Consider the following 17,592-nt stretch of genomic DNA (forward strand, 5'->3'; position numbering starts at 1 on the left):
TCAATACATCAGGAACTTCCCATAATTCCCTATTTGTATGGTTATGTTATTATTTTGTTGTTTTTGCCCATGTTTTGATGTTGAAATATACTTTCCCCAGTTTTCAAGACTGTATCATTTGACTTTGGTGAGCCCAAGTCCTGAATCTTGTCATTCTAACTTAGAAATTACTGTTTTAAATAGCATTATCTTAAATAATTGATGGCTAAAGTGCTATCTCGTGTAGCTAATAGTAATATACTAACTTTGCATGCGTATGATAGCTTACATCTGGAATTTCAGCGCTGGGGAGGCTAAGGCAGGAGGACTGCTGTGAGTTTGGGGCCAGCCTGGATTGCACAGTAAGATACAGGAGAGCCTCAGCTAAAAAGCGAGGCCTTGTTTCAAAAGTAAAGGGAGTGTATGTAGAATGCAGCTTACTGTATACTGAAAATGAGACTCAAAATTTATAACTAGGTCAAAATACTATCTTGGCAACAAAGCCCAGTATGCTGGCCACATACTGTTTGTATACAAAATAGGATCCTAAAAGGTTATCAGCATTCTAGCAAAATCATCAACAAACTCATTCTTTTATATCTAAGCTATTATTTTAATTTTGTATCAATGAAGAATATTTACACATCCACTCCTACTTCTATCTGCAGAACAATACACTCTTCAGCTGAATACCAGGGCAACAGTGCCTGCTCTATCAGGAGTAGCCAGCAGACAATTACAGAATGGGTGGACGGTGCCTGTGCGGGCTGCTCGATCTGTTCGATGGGTTTATTTGGCTGATTATCTTAACTCTCACAATGGTATCTATTGATCTAACAATGTGCCACTGCCAATCAACAGAACATAGCCTGGACAGACTAGAGCTTGTTAGTATAGCACTGGGAGATGTGAGACAGAAAACATCCCCTCGTAGGGTAGGAAGCATGGTTTCCTAGCAGAAGGCACCAATGTTTCTGCAGTGCTTAGGCCCTGGTTCACAAAATCCTCAGCTCTGTAGCAGCTAATAAGTACACTTAAGGTATTTTTTTTTTTGAAAAACAGAAAAAAATAAGAGGAGCATTTACAAGTTGGAATGAATATAGATTCTAATTCCTCAAGACCAATGTTAGTAGTTGCACTGAAGCCCAGTTACAATTGCAACCCACTCTGGCACGAATTCCAAAAGTCTAGGAACAGAGTCCAGAGATGTTCCTCTGGTTAATCATCTCTTCTGACAATGCATGACAGCCTAACGTTCACCTCATTCTAGTACAATGCACACAGAAGTAAACAGCATGCTGAGGCGACTTCCCAGGGTGTGTCACTGTCACCGTGGGGCTGAAACACATGGAAATACCAAATGACCATCCTACTGCCAGGTCTGTGTTTCAAGTTCATCCTTCAATCATTTTCTGCACACTATCCTGAAGCAAACCAAGTATTTATACAGTAAAACTGATGTGAACCATGATTTTTAGGGGACAGAACCACAAAGTAATATATGCAGATTTTGTGAGTGAACAGCAGGTTCTCTGACATTCATTTTTGCTATGTAAAACAGTAAATGATCCTTCTTCTTGCAAAAGAATAAGTGTAACCATTGCACAAGGGTTCATTTGTGGTCAATCATATGCCCCAAATCTTCTGGTGACTCTGTCCATTCCCATCTTGTTTTGCTTATCATTTCATCTGTTATTTTTCTTTTAAGTTTGTCATGATGGAATACAGTTCTGCTGAACTGATATAGCATCACCATCCTTGTCAAAGACTTGAAACACTTCACAGACACCTTTGCTATATATATCTTGCACTTTTCTAGTCACCATGATCTAATATTATAGGAAGTAGATAGCGCCAATCCCATCAGCATCTACTTCATTGATCATATCCTACAATTCAGTTTCTACTTGGTTCTGACACTGTGACCTCATGACACTCCCAGGTTCCTTTGTTTTGATGGTATCGTCACCATCTTTACCAGATAAAGAGAAAATTGCCTTGAATTCAGCAATCTGTTCTTAATTTAGGGTATGTCCACTGCTGCTGCTAACCCACAGGTGTGCTGGGCTAACCTCGGCAAACAAGAGACTCCCAGTACCATTCAGTAGGTAAGGCAAAAAAGTTCAGTGCTCTCTCTAATCCCAATTCCTGAGATAAAGAAACATGCTTCTGTTCTTTCCGTCTCCGTCCGCCATAGGAGAGGAGGCGCCGCCATGTCAGCGCATCTGCAATGAATGGTCGTTCGGAACTGCTCCAGTTTCCTGATCAAGAGGAATAAGCAGACATATGGCACCGAACCTAATAATCTGAAAGCCCGCAACTCCTTCCGCTACAACGGGCTGATTCACCGCAAAACAGTGGGAGTGGAGCCTGCGGCCGTAGGCAAAGGGGTCGTGGTGGTCATGAAACGCAGATCCGGTCAACACAAACCAGCTACTTCTTACATAAGGACCACCATCAACAAGAATGCACAGGACACCCTGAGCAGCATCCGGCACATGATCAGAAAGAACAAGTACCGCCCCATCTGCGCGTGGCGGCCATCCACAGGGCCAGTACCATCCTACGAAGCCAGAAGCCTGTGGTGGTGAAGAGGAAACGGACCCATCCAACCAAGAGCTCCTGAGCAATAAAGAGTGTACTGTCTTTTTTCGACCAAAAAAAAAAAAAAAAAAAGAAAGAAAGAAAGAAAATAAAAAGAAAGAAAGATGCTTCTGATATTCGCTTATTCCAAAAAACAAAGTGCTTACACCACCCAGGACAGCTAAAGAAACTGAGTGCATTTCAAGTCTAGAACTGTTAATGATAACAAAGCCCTTTTATAAAGCTGCTATCATGGCCCAGAAAACCCTGGGAAGCTTTGCAAACTGAGTGACATCTACTCCTAAGATTGCAACTCCAATCCCTGGTCAGGTCAGACAACTGGAGACACAACCGAGATTAAAATCTCAGATATCCTCCAACTCCTCATCAACTTTTCCTTAAGTCTTTTTCTTTGGTTTGAAAAAAAATCACCTAAAGAAATATCAGCTAAATCTATTTGGAGTAGATATGTTCTATTTCTCTTATCATAAATCATATGATCAATTTATTAAGCAGAAAATAATAATTTATTAATTATTATTTATTTGAGAGATTAACCAAAAAGCAAAACGCTGAGGACTCTAATGGGAGAAGGAATTGAGAAAAATAATTATGTATATCTTTGTCTTCAATAGGTCAAGGAGTTTATTTAATAAGATGCTAAAATTACCACTGTCAATCTGGTAGCCCGAGTTTACTATAAAATAGATATTTGCCACAATCAAAGCTTCAATCCTTTGAGATTAATCAAATAATAATAATCCACTAAGCAAGTAAAAGACCACACGTGGGACTCTCTAAACTTGCAGTAATTAATGACATAGTAATATCACTAATAAAATAAAGAAATCAACCAGTCAACTGTACTTATTTAACAACCTAAAATCATCGATATTTGAAAGTTTTATTTATTCCACAGAAATTAAGCAAATTGCAATAGGACTTCTACACCTACTTTCCATTTTAAGATTTTTTTATCTCTAAAATACAACTTAAAAGCATTTCTATTAATTAACTCATATAAAGTATATACCATATATGCCCTAATTCCTAAAATCTATTTATATTAGTTTAAAAACAAGTCATTTACCAACAACTTAATGCTACTTCTTAAATTTTAATCCAATTATTTTTATCTATCGTAAATGTTTAATAAAGCCCATCATTATACTATCACTTGCTATTAAAAGTTTAACAGAAAGATACTTATTTTTTTTCCTTTTGAAGAAAAAAAGAAGCAAATTCAAGATCAGAGTTTTGCTTGCTTTCTCCACTAATAATTTTCAAACTAAATTAACTTGGTAATTATATATGTAAACACAGATTTCCCCATCTACCATAACTACATATTCTTTGAATGTGTCAAGTTACTATTCTCATATAATGTACAGCCACTTTTCTCTTATGATGCATGCTTTATTTCATCTTTGTTAGCTTGAACATATTCTATATTTTAACTGGAACTTTGCAGGGATGAGGGAACAAGTCACCTGTACAGACAGACTCTCTGAGTATAGATGGATTCCTGACCATGCCTACTATTTGATGAGCCCAGAAATTATGCTATTTTTCTATGTATGTAGGAGAAGCACAGTTCCCAAAGTACTTCTTAGTTCAAAATCATTATTGTAAAATCACTGGAGCAGCTAGGACCATTTGGCAAGGCCAGGGGGTCTTTGCATATTCAGGCAGCTTATGATTGTCAAGGCTATATGAGTATTTTTTAAAAAAAATTATACTAGACAGAAAAGTATTCCTTTATTCTAAACTGTTAGCATCCATTCATTCCTGTCTCCAGCTCATAAAACATAATTTGTAGATATATCTTCATTTTAGATTCATTGATGATCATCAATTATGCTGAACTGAGTAATTTTTCTGAGGCTTGGGAGAAAAGGATCAACAAGGGAAACAGTAAAAAGGAGTGTCCTTGAACCCTGTCTAAGTTAGGGTTTCTCTTGTGCAAAGAGACACCATGACCATGACAACTTTTATAAAGGAAAACATTCAATTGGGGAAGGGGCTCACTTACAGTTCCAGAGGTTTAGTCCACTATCATTATGGTGGGGAGCATGATGGCATGCAGGCTGGTAAGGTGCTTGTTACGTCTTGATATGCAGACCACAGGAAGTCAACTGAGACACTGAGCGCTATCCTGAGAATAGGAAACCACAAAGCCTACCTCCATAGTGACACACTTCCTCCAACAAGGCCAGACACACTCCAGCAGAGTCGCTCCTCCTAATAGTACCACTCCCTTTGAGACTATGAGGGCCAGCTACATTCAAACTACCACAGATGAGAGAATACATAAAGGTGAGTGGAGCTTAAAAATACAGATCTATAGAATGTCCTCAGGAAGAGAAGCCCTCCCTGTCTTACATGGAAAGCAAAAAAGTATCTTCACTGTCTTAAAAGCTAGAAAACACAAAGTTGTGGAATCAATCAGCTGCTATTGTTATGGCTTCTGGCTCGTCATAACTGAAAGCATGGAATTAAATAAAACTCTTAGTCAACAAATTTCCGTTAAGAAACTTAGAATACATAAACATCACTCCATATCAAAACCAAGAGTCTGAACAGATAAGGCATTAGAACTAAACTAGGAATTTATGTCACTCAGAATGACAATAAATAAACATCTATGGAGTTCCTGTCTGATTCAGTTGAAAATTGACACTCAGGCTGTAAAAACCAAAGGAATCTCCTTTAGAAAATGGATTTATATTAGAATTTTTAGTCAAATAGACTATGGGTGCACTACAATCAAAAAAATTTCATACTTTCTACACAAAGACAAAATAGAAAATAAAATACACTGTCAGCACACTCTCTCAAGGGTCAGGTGGCAGCTACGCAACAGAGAAATAAATAAGCTCACTGTGACATGAGTGAGGCGATGATGAGATGAGGGCTGACTGTGTAACATGCAGTCTAAATGTCCTGATCACATCCTGTCACTGAGGGAACACATGGGGACACTACCAGTATTTGAAGGCAGGAACTGAAGCATAACAATGGAGGAATGCTTCCTGGCTTACTCTCCCTAGCTTATTCAGCTACCTTTTTTATTGTTTGTTTGTTTTATTTTTGTTTTTTTGAGACACAGTTTCTCTGTAGCTTTGGAACCTGTCCTGGAGTTTGCTCTTGTAGACCAGGCTGACCTCAAGCTAACAGAGACCCACCTACTTCTGTCTCCTGAGTGTTGGGATTATAGGTGTGTGCCACTACCACCCGGCTTTAGCTACCTTTCTTATATGGCCCAGGCCACCTACCCAAAGGTGATACCACTGACAGTGAGCTGGGCCCTTCCACTATCATTAATGTTTCATTAATCAATAATGAAGAAATGCCCAAAGGCTAATCTGGTGAAGGTATTTTCTCAACCAAGACTCCCTCTTCCCAGATGACCCTATCTATGTCAAGTCACAAAAACCTAACCTGCACATGTGCTATCATAAACATTCAGGTGGAAGTATTACTGAAAATACTGTCATAGGACAGCAGATTTGTCATACTTAGTAATCATTTACTTTTATCCTATACTTCAAGTTAATATTCTGTTATAAGTACACTTATAAATAAACATATACTTCTTGAGACAAAATGTCAAATTTATTTTATTTAATGCATACAAAAAAAGCAAAGCAATCCCATCACAAAATGCATTAGTGTGCCATCAAAACACTGTAAACAAACCTTGGGAAGCAGTGCTGACACTAATGCCAATACTGTCTATTTACAGAGCAAATTGTCTAAATGTCCAAAAGTTTACTGAGCAAAACGAAAATTACATTAATCTTTAAAACTGCAGAAGTCTACTTTAAAAAGGAACTCTTGGTATCAGTCTTTTTAGAGTCAAATCACTCAGATCAACTAACCAGTCAGAAAACATCAAATCACTCAAATCAACTAACCAATCAGAAAACACCACCAAAGAGTATCCGCCTTGCTCTTCATTATTCAGTTCAGATGCAAGTCTAGAGCAGTGGTTCTCAACCTGTGGGCCATGATCCCTTTGAGTATTGAAGGACTCTTTCACAGGGCTCCCCTAAGACCATCCTGCATATCAGATATTTATATCTCAAAACAATAGCAAAATTAAAGTTATGAAGTAGCAGCAAAAACAGTTTTATAGTTGGGGTCACCACAACATGAGAAACTATACAAAAAGCATTAAAAAAGTTGAGAATAACTGGTCTAGAGTAACCCTAGAACAGCGAAGTGGGAAGCAGTCTGCGAGACAGGCAGATCTCCAGACGGCGGTGAGCCTGTCCAGCTAATCTCTGAGTTTCTGTCTCAAAAACAAAGGTGGGAGCCTAGGACATCTGCTATCAACCTCCAGTCTTCACACACAAGTCCTTCTTCAATTCATTTGTCATGGAAAACACGATAAAAGGTTAATATTATTAAGTTTATAAGTAGTTATTCCAATTAATTTTGTCTACTAACAAACTAAAGCTTAGAATCCTACTCAAGAAAGTTTTAGTAAGTCATGCATGGCTTTTGAAAGCAGTAATCCCCTTCATTTTTCTCTAATATATATGATTTTCAAACAGATCTGAATTGCTCTGAAATATTTTTCAATAAATTGAAATTGAGGTGCCTGATACCAAAAAACAGACTGGCCCTCTGTCAGGAAAGAAACACTTTGGGAGTATATGACTTACTTTTACAAGCCCAGTGACCTAGCAACAATTTAAATATTTGTCTTAAATTTTGAACTTACTTCTTCATGGGCTCTACATAAACTTTAATAAGAAAGCCTATCCATTCTTTATCCTAAAAGAATCATCTGCATTAGAGGATATAGTCACTACTGTAAGAATCACCAGATATCACACAATTAAGTCAGCTTGAGTTCATCAGTGATTCTATAAAAATAATTAGAGTGACAAAATTCACATTTCCTACAGAAGATAGGTTTTATGGAAATGCATCATAGCCTGTACATGTAACCAAATGCCAGTTCATCCAATTGTTAAATAGATTTAAAGTTCAAAAGCATCAGATTATTCAAAATCCCACATGGCTTCTTCATTAATAAGGATCTTGATATTAAAATAAATCGACTAATTCTAACCACTGGCAATGGTTCTGGCCCAGGTGTGGTACAAAGAAAGTCATAACATTTAGAGGCACTTGAAGTTTTTATATACTGAAACTCAGAGACTTACTATAGACAGGAAAGACAAAACAAACAAACAAAGTTCAAGCACAGTCATAACGCTAATCATATTGCCAATCAATTATCATGCTTCTCAAGCTGGTTTTGACCAGGAGCAACTATTAACAGAGAATGAGGAGAAAAGATAACATGGTTTCTCACACTGCAATCACACCCGAGAGAGCTGACTAGTACCACAGGGAGCAAGTGGAAGCCGACTAGGAGGACACGAGTACTGACAGGTAATACCAAACTGCTCTTCAAATCAATCGCCTTCAAACTGAAGATCTTGATCATCACTCTACCACAAGGCCTTCAAAGCACAAAGCCAATATTTTTAATGAATTTTAATATACAATGTTCTTCTTAAAACTAAAATACTCAATCTTCTGTTTTGGTATAATTGTCATTATAGGAGACTGCAGTATCCAGTGTTAGCAGTGAGCTCTGGAAGATTAACAAATCACAATACAAAGCAACTCCATGTGCAGATGTGTGTGGCAAGTCTGAGAAATTTGGGCCCTCCATCATTCTTGAGCATAAGCAACATCAAGGTTCTCAACGATCTATCATAAGACTTCCCCGTCAGTCCTTTGCAGCCACTTAGCTTTCTCAAGAAGTACTTAACGACAGCTGGTGCATCTGCCATCATATTTTAGCCTATCCTACCAAAAAGCAGATACTTCAAGTACCAAGGAAAAGAAACTAACTAGGAAGAGGGAGGAGATATGTAAGTTCTGGAGGAAAAGGCGGGTGGGTGGGGGAGTATGAAAAGCAGCATACAGCACAGTAGGGGAAACAGAAGGCAGTTCTGAGGGTGATGGCATATGACTGCCAACGAGAGAAACAGGGAAAGTTTCAGTGGAGGCTGACGTAATGGCTGCTGTAATCAGATCATGTAGAATGAAATGGTAAATTCCCCCAACAGCTGCCTAATAGGACTGAGTCAGCCATGAGACTAAAAGGTTAATACTGTAGACATTTTAAATGGAAACCAATAAATTAATTTCACTTCATAGATACACCATTAAATGGATTAAAACATGAGTATATTTTGTCAAATACACCATTTAACATTAATATGGACTATTTAGACTTCAAATCTAACAAGAAACTACATTAATTCTTTATTAATATACTTGGTATTGCAGAATAAAACTACATTAAAATCAGAGCATATTTATGTACATTTATTAAAAACATCTGCAGGGCACCAATAATACATGAATCCTTTTCAAAGCAGTGAGTATCTAACTAGTCTAGTAATCCTCCCAAATCCAGTACTTACATTCAAACGTCAGAATCCAGCATCCATTGAGAATCCCAAGCATACACTTCAAAGTACTTTGAGCTTCATCATCAGGAACAATGACATGAGTTACTAAAAAAGCAGTAAGGAAAAACCAAAATAACTTCCTGGTTTTTTATAAGCAGTTAAGTCTATTTTATTAACTAACACATAAGTTTTCACCAAAGGAAATTTATATTGAATATAATTCCATACTTTTTTAACTTGGCCATCAACATGAAAAATAGATCGTAAAAGTATATTAACAAATATAAGTTTTTAAACTATTTTCAAATGATTTGTGATATCATACTGTGTTATACTTTAGTAACAAACTCAAATCTGTTCTTAACAGTACTCTACCCTAAAATTAGTGAAAAGCTTAACTTTACAGCTCCTGTTAAGGATGTAGGTGAGTGGCAATGCACTTGCCTACTAGCAATGTGAACAGCTCCAAATCCCCCAAAACAAGTAAAACACACTTTACATTTCCTAGGATATTAATAGAAACAGCCTAGATTATAAGACGCAAAATATATAACCATAAGCCAATTCTTAAAACATAAATTACTGAAGTTCACTCTTTAAAGGGACTAACTTTTTAAATTATTTAGAAAGAAATCAAACACCTCACCTGTACTGTCAAACTCAGCACATTTTTTAGCCTTAAGAACTGTCTCGAGTTTGCTGAGCATTTTCTGCTGCTGTGAAGAAAGTCCACTGCCTATCAGCACCAATGGCCCATTCCTTCGCTGTCCAGCAGTCACCTGGTAGTGAAAAATGGAGAGGCACCACCATGGTAAAAACATGTAAGGAACACAGAGAGAAGGCACAAGCCATTAGGCAGGGGATTTATTTTATGAATTGTCTTACTCCAGCTAATAATCCCCAGTAGTTCCTACTGAATCAATACCTATAATTCTAATACTCAATCCATTTGAATAACTATTTCCTAATTATTTTCCTCCCATCAGTGTCAGTTGGAATAGCTCTCTCCATGCAGGCAAGCTTCCTTTCCTGATGCTGAACTGGATTCCTGTAGCGTTTCATAATTTCATTCTGTCCCCAATAACCTAAAACAGCCATTTAAAAAGGACTGATTTCATACCCTCTTCAAAGAGTCAAACACAAACCTGCTCTATTCAGTTTAAGCTAAGATTATTTTGAAAATTCAGCTCTAATTCTGAAGAAAATGAATTCTTGATACTGAAACAAAAAGATGAACATAGGCAAGTGAACTGATGGGTGAAGAAAATAGGTCCACAAACAGGAGGGAGTTGCTCATGCCCATAAGGAGGAAAGGCTGACTTACAGAGACTAATGATTTCAGCTTAATATCTAACTTACACTCAGCACTTACAGGAGACAAACAGCACCAGTGAACAGCATGTGGGATGAGAAGAGACGATGTAGAGGAACAATGACACGGTGGAGCATGCAAAAGATGGAAAAAACAGAACTGGAATTACCTATGAAGGAGAAGGAATGATCTAGAGAGGAAAATGCATAACCAGCACTACTGCACTAAGGAAAAAACACCACACACAACACAAGACGCTGAGTACAAATGTGCATTGGACACCTGGGCTTTCAAGGGCCTGCAACATTTGAAGGAAACAACAGAGGCACAGGCACCATCGCAGTTCAGCAACTAGGTGAGAGGAGGCTAGTATTTAAACATTAACTTCACATACCAGAACAGTGATAGGTCATTCAGACTCCCTACATATGACAGCTAAGTTGTTGGTGAAATTTATAAACAGTTGAACTCAATTCATTCACAATAAATGAGATCTACTATATAGTAAGTAGGTATACAAAAATATCACAGTAAGTCTTTTAAATGACAGTGCTTGGCTTAATTTAAGTTCAGCAAGCTAAATTCAACATGGTATTTTTCTTAGATAAAATTTTTATCAAAATTGTTAATAAATTTATCAAGCATCTAAGGGGGGCTTAAAGAGATGGCTCTGAGGAAGGAGGAGCTTGCAGCCAGACCTGACAACTTGAATTTGACCCCCAGGACCAAAGTGGCAGAAGGAGAGAATGATTCCTGTTGCCTCTATATGTGCATATCTAGGCACACGCACACTCACAAATTAACATAAGCAAATACAATAAAATTTTTTAAAGAATCAAGAAATGCCTAGAAAAGGTAAGCATGCTGTTATAAGGAGTCAAGGGCAGAAAAGTCCCTAAACGAACATGGAAGGATACTTTTGGTTAAGACCAGAGGTTGCTTCTGAACCTCAAAGAAGGACCACCAAGTTTACTTGAAACACAATTCTGGATGAGACACGGATGGATTAAAGCGCATCAACTTATCACCTCTACCCATCTGCACACTCCCTGAAGGAGCTCATCAGTGCAGCTTGCAATACAAACATTCTAGACTCTACTATCAGGCAAGTGTATCATGTTGGGACCAGTGTTCAATGCACCTGCCACTTTCAGGCTTAAAAGCTTGCTCACCATCAACACACATGTAACCAAGCACTTGGTACTTGCCACACTGTTCTCCATGCAAAAGACCTGTTTCAGTGAACCAGTCCCAGCCCTCATACAGCTTATATTCTAATAGGGAAGAGAAAAATAAAGTACAGGAAAAGTATAATGCTATTTCTCAACTGTATGCTAAATGGGGTCAAGGGGGTGAATGAGGTGAGCAGCACTGAGGGATTGCTATTTTTAATAAATGGTTCAAAACCAGCGATGTAGCTCAAGGGTGGACTGCTTACCCAGAAAATATAAGGTTCTAGGTTCAGCTCCTAGCAGTATAAATAAGTAGCTGACAAGTACAATTGGGTCTGAACGGTGTCAGTAAGTAGGAGGGAGGAACCCTGGCTCCTCAAACCTGTTTTTGGCAGAGAAAATAGCTAAAGCTTAGGATCTGAAAGGGGATATATTTGATCAACTACAGACCCAGCAAGACAGCCAGGTTGAACAAGTGGAGTCTGGTGGCAGCTAGGGGCATCACATCCTAGACCTTAGCTCTTAACAACTGCACATACTCTACCATCTCCACTTACACAGACCTGTTTATCATCTACTAGCATTCTAGCCACATATCAGTCACCAAGAATAAAGAAGATTGGCCATGGTGTTGTACACATCTTACCCTTTGAGGCAGAAGCAGGTAGGTTGCAAGTTTCAGGCTATCATGGGCTACATAATGAAGGCCTATCTCAAAAAACAAAAAGACATAAAGTCAATGCCAATGGAATACAGAAAGTGTGTGTTTCTTAAATTTCAAAATAAAAATCCCTTTCTGAAAGTAATTACCATAATCAGACTTAAAGAATACCATAATGGTATCTGTATTTCTGACACATTTAAAATAATCTATGATGACAGCTTAAATATACTATGCTCTGGCAGGGAGTTCTAGTATAAATGAGTAAAATAAGTACTAATTTGTAAAGTATGGTGGAACTGAATGAGGGCTGACCTAAGACTTAAGAAATCTGAGGTCTAACTGGCCCATTAAAAAATGTTTTAATGTCTGGTTAATGATCCTGGGCAAATCACGACCTTTCAGTTTTCCCATTTTTAAAAGAAAGAAATTAAAGAGGTCCTTTTCATTTCCCAAACTATCATTTGGAACACATTTATCAGACTGCAATCTAAAACAAAAGACAAACGTTCTCAGGGATAGCACCTATCTCTAACACCAAACTCTAACGACCTCAGGCGAAGGCTGTAACTAAGCAGTGGCGCCAGTCAGTACTGCATTGCTCCTTCTGGACAACAGGGCTCTGTAGAAACAGTCGTTGTGTCATGGCAGCCTGACAAGAGCCAGCAAAGCAGCCCGGGCTGAGAGAGGAGTGTGGTAATGGTTAGAGGTGACATCCCAGATGTAAACTACCTCTTAATGAATGCACAGAACCTACCGCCTCGACTCACACGGATTTATCATCCATGAGTTTCCTTAGCCACATATCAATGATTAAGACAATAAGAAAGTTTGGTCAGTGTTGTTGCAAATCCCTCATCATCTGAACAAATATGAAAATACAGTGAGCTCCCTCCCGTGTCTCTCTCCTCTCCTCATCTCAATACCATCACCCATAATTTCAGATCCTGTTAATCCTGGACTTTATTACAGCAGCCTCCACTCAACCTGCATTTCTTCTGACTCCATGCTATCCTGCAGACCATCTTGTTCCATACTGAAAATGCCGCACTAAATCTGCAGTACCTATTAAGGAAGGTTAAGGCTTTCATAGGCTGATCCCAATCTAGCGTTTTACCCTAAAACTACTTTAGCATTCCTCATGCACCTTGCACACTACCCCCAATAGTTCTCTACATTTCTGAGGGCATTTTACACCTTCCTCTGAGAAGCTGTGCTGGCTTTCCAAGCAGAACACATTCTTCCCATTTTCTACACTAAAAAAAGGCAGATTTTGTGCAGGTAGCCCCACTACAAGATCTGCTCCATCTCTATCCCTCGGTATGTCAAACAGTGTGCAGTCAGTTCTAACCAATAAAACACAGGAAGACCTCAGTGAAGGCTACAAGACTCCTTCAAGATAGCCACTATCACAACTAGAATTGCAGCAACCACTCAACAGGAACAAGGACACACAAGTAACACCAGAGCCACTAAATCAAGGATGGCAAGTAATGTCAAAAGCATGGGTTCTCAGTGCATTACAGCTGCCAATAGGATGCTCTTTATAACAGTCAAGTGTTTCTGATTAGGAATTTTCTGTCACTTCCACAACAACACCCATCAGCTCACTTTCCCTCCGACACTCTATCACCTTCTGAAGTTCTTCCTGACAGCTCCTGAAGTGAGGCTCCTCGAGTCCACAGTACATGTTATAGCTTTTGCACATTTCATTGCTTTTATCATGTAATACAATTTATACCAAGATTTTTTGCATTTATATCTTCCATTTGGCTATGGATTCCCAAGAAATAGGTCTTTTTTTCCACTGTGTGCTTATACCTTTTATCTAATTCACAGGCTCATATAGCCAACTACTACTTAACAGTTCCAACAATAGATGCAAAATTGGCAGAGGATGAAGGATTCCCTTTCCAATACCAGCAAATGGCACCAACTAGTCTATGCCTCCAGTGACATTAATTCTACTCATTCCCCACTCATTATAGAAACCCAGTGAAAAGTAATGCTGGGATAAACACACACTGAACTTCACTACTTTCCTTCTTACAGACTTTCAAGGCTGTTCATGTCACGCTGGCATTTGCTTGCCACAATCCTAGGTGATATTTCTTTCACTCTTGCACACACTGCACAAAAAGGAGTGATTTCCTTTTGTAAATCAAAAGAGCAAATGCTCAGGACAAAATTCACTCCAGTTTCTCCTGTACTCTCAATGGTTTCTATTCTCAAACTCTGTCTCCAGCAATTACTAACTCTGCAATCTCCAAATGTGCCCATTTCGTCTATTTGAGGGTCTCTATACAATGTCCTTTATGTGGTCACCTGGCTGCCTCCCCGTCAAAATTCAAGTTTTAGTTCAAATTGGTTCTTAAAAAGCCCTCACTGATGCAGTGTCGTCCAGGAGTCTAGCACCTCCACCCAGCTACGCAATACAAAATCACTCTGGAAGCATTTGTGTACCCACTTCTGAAATGATTGCATTTAACAATTTACATATTCACAAACCAGTTTTTCTCTACCTCTTACTGGCAAGCAAATTCCTTGAAATAAGAGTTGCTTTAGTCAAATTCATTGTTGTATGAATGCTGCAAAAACTACACATTTCTTCGTAGATGTACTCTGATTGTGTCTTTGAATCCATAATAGTCAGTACTCCAGAAATACTCAATAATTGGTGAGTGAAAGATACCTGCTAACTGGAAGTTTTTCTATTATGCTCCTTTCACAACCAAGTTCAATAAAAAAATAAATGTCCCAAATCTAAATCCATACTTACGACTGAGCACTGGCTAGTAGAGAATGATTCATTCTTCTCTGGTGGCAGCAACAATGATTTTATATTTTCATCGTCTGTATAATCCACGGGCCGTACACCAAATATGTTACTGGTAAAACAAGTCAGATGTGTTTAAGTAAATAAAATACATAACTTCATTCTTAACAGATGCACTTCTAGAACTACTTGTCAACATCCTTAATACACAATTGTAACTAAAGAAACAGTCATGAAGATCTAGTATCAAAAGCTATGGAACTCAGTGAAGAAGCAAAGAAGGAAGCCAGCTCCACCTCCACCCTCTAGAGACTCAGCTCCCTGCAGAGGACCCAACATTTCCCTAGTTCTTCCCCTCAGCCCCTTTTACCCCTTTCCTTCTAGCCCACTTCCATTCTTCTGTGATGCTGCCAACCCACAGAACGATTCTTTACCAGAGACACCCCCGTCTGCACACTACACTGGGTAGTAGATATAAATATATATGTATAGAGAATGAAATTTTACCCTGTAGATGACCTGTCCTCATAAGCCATTTTTTTAAGATATTCAAACATCCAAGGTCTCTTGACTTTTTGAAGATGAGTATTTTTTGTAAAGACAAGAGCAGAACCCTGCCCCAATCCTTATGAGGTTTTAATTACCACCTGTATGATTATCACCTCTGTGGATAAGCTGTCATTTCTCTTTTTGAAGAGTTTTTTTTTTTAATTGAATCTTTAGTAATTTGATCCATAGCTTTTTTTCTCCTGTGGAAACAAGAGCAACGTAGCACATCTCCTGTTTCCTATTTTGAGGTCAACATAACCTTGAAATACACAGGCTAATTTAATCTAGAATTTTTTTTTATTATTTAATGTCTCTCTCTTGCCATTATTTTTTATTTGCATTAAGAAAATTTAAGTTTAATAAAGTACATGTAATCTATTTTGGGGGTACTTTTTATCCCTTTTTGTTTAACTGCAAACTAGTGTGGTTCAGAGAACAGCCTGATACAAACTTCTGAATGCATGCATCTTTACAAATCACAGCATGAAATACTAGACGAGGTCTCAAAGTAGAACCCCATCATTTCATAGACTATAATAAAACAGAGCAACAGGTTCCGATGATCTATTTAGGTCACATTTGCCCTGTATCTCAATTACATTCATAAGCATGCTCAACAAGTCCATTGTAAATAATTTGTTAAAGCTACAACATTTGGTCAACCATTCCTCTTCTTTACAATTCAAGAATATTTTAGAATATATTTTACTATACCATACTGTAATATTGAGCTTTCAAAATCAAGTTATCATTTCTAATCTCTAAGGATATTGCATGTATATATTCAATTAAAGCTGAAGAGGGCTGGGTATAAAGTTCAGTGGTTCAGTGCTTGTAAAACATGCACAACACTCTAGACTTGATTCCAAGCATTGAAAGCAAATGTGAAAATACAGTGTGTTAAATGAGAAACAAAAATATTAATAAGGTACTGTAACAATTTTATAAATGTAATTGAGTGCATAGAGAATGTCTTAAAGGGGCAAGAATGAACCATTGAGGGAAGAAGAAGAAAAGTGTCAGCTTTGATGAGTCACAGAAGTCACACATATAAGGACTAAGCCTCTCTGAGCCAGTGACCTTAAGGAAGGCTGTTACAATGGCATCTTGGGAAAAGAGAGCTAGTGGATTAAGATAAGAAATAAGTCAGAGCAATTCTCTCATGACAGCTCTTCATGACCACCAGGCTCAGTTGCTCCGTCTTCTTTCAGCAATTCTGAGTAAACAGTCTTAAGGCTGCATTCTCAGGTTTCCCTTTATGTCCAGGTCCACACCATGGGCCTTTCCTGGCAATATTCTTTCTCCAGCCAATGTAAAAGACAAGTGCATTTGGGTTCCTGATTTACAACACTGTGACACAAGCCACTGCTTACAGCCGGAGCGAGTACTGTCAGAGCACATCAACAGGATCTGATGCACTCTTCTGGAGACGTCCCAACCTCATGCTCTCTTATGCACACACCACCACACTGCCTCCTCATGTGCAGATGCTATGACAGCCACAAAACAGAAGCCTGATTTGAAGAATCAAGATTCTAATTCTTAAACCAACTGCAAAAATGGATAAACAAAGCCATAGTATATATGCTTTTATTAATATATATGAGAAAAACCTTAGTCAAATGAACTTAATACACACTAACTGATGACATCTGCATAGCTATTTATATGAGCTGAAGTAAAAATCCCTGATGACAACCCGAAAAATGGCTAAATGAAAGTGCTTCATAACATGCACAGCCATAGTGCTACTAAGGCAGACTTCTACATAAACACGTGGTCTGGAGCAATCAAATACTCTTGTATTCTGAAGAGTTTCTTCACAAGCTGACTAGCAGAATTTTATTATATGTAAATTACAGAATTATAAGTTACAGATACCACAGGTTCTGGAAAGGTCCTGCGCTTCATGGAAAATGTAGCCTATGGCACTCTGTCATAATTTTGTTTTCTTCTCAACTACAGAAATATGGAAACAAATTCAGGTTTACAAGTAGAAACTTAACCACAGCAAGGAAAGATAAGGTATATTCTACTCTTATGTGGACACATACAAAATGTGTTCTTTCCAGATTTGAATGGGTTAACACGGGTTACATGTATAGTGAGAAAATTTG

At 38.2% G+C, this 17,592-nt stretch overlaps 1 protein-coding gene and 1 pseudogene across 2 annotated transcripts in view; one reads left to right on the forward strand and one right to left on the reverse strand.

Moving 5' to 3' along the window:
- The window catches only part of Bard1 (BRCA1 associated RING domain 1), a 67,347-nt gene that overhangs the window by 10,869 nt on the left and 38,886 nt on the right, over positions 1–17,592 (reverse strand). For both annotated transcript variants that reach the window (XM_075951786.1, XM_075951785.1), the window contains 3 exons: positions 14,930–15,038; positions 9,652–9,784; positions 9,018–9,110 (listed from right to left, as the gene is read on the reverse strand). In XM_075951786.1, coding sequence (XP_075807901.1) covers positions 9,018–9,110; positions 9,652–9,784; positions 14,930–15,038 — 335 coding nt within the window. The remainder of the gene's footprint in view (positions 1–9,017; positions 9,111–9,651; positions 9,785–14,929; positions 15,039–17,592) is intronic.
- Positions 2,193–2,605, forward strand: LOC142836995 (large ribosomal subunit protein eL28 pseudogene; annotated as a pseudogene).

This window comes from Microtus pennsylvanicus, chromosome 17, assembly GCF_037038515.1.
Source record: "Microtus pennsylvanicus isolate mMicPen1 chromosome 17, mMicPen1.hap1, whole genome shotgun sequence".
Lineage (NCBI taxonomy): Eukaryota > Metazoa > Chordata > Mammalia > Rodentia > Cricetidae > Microtus > Microtus pennsylvanicus.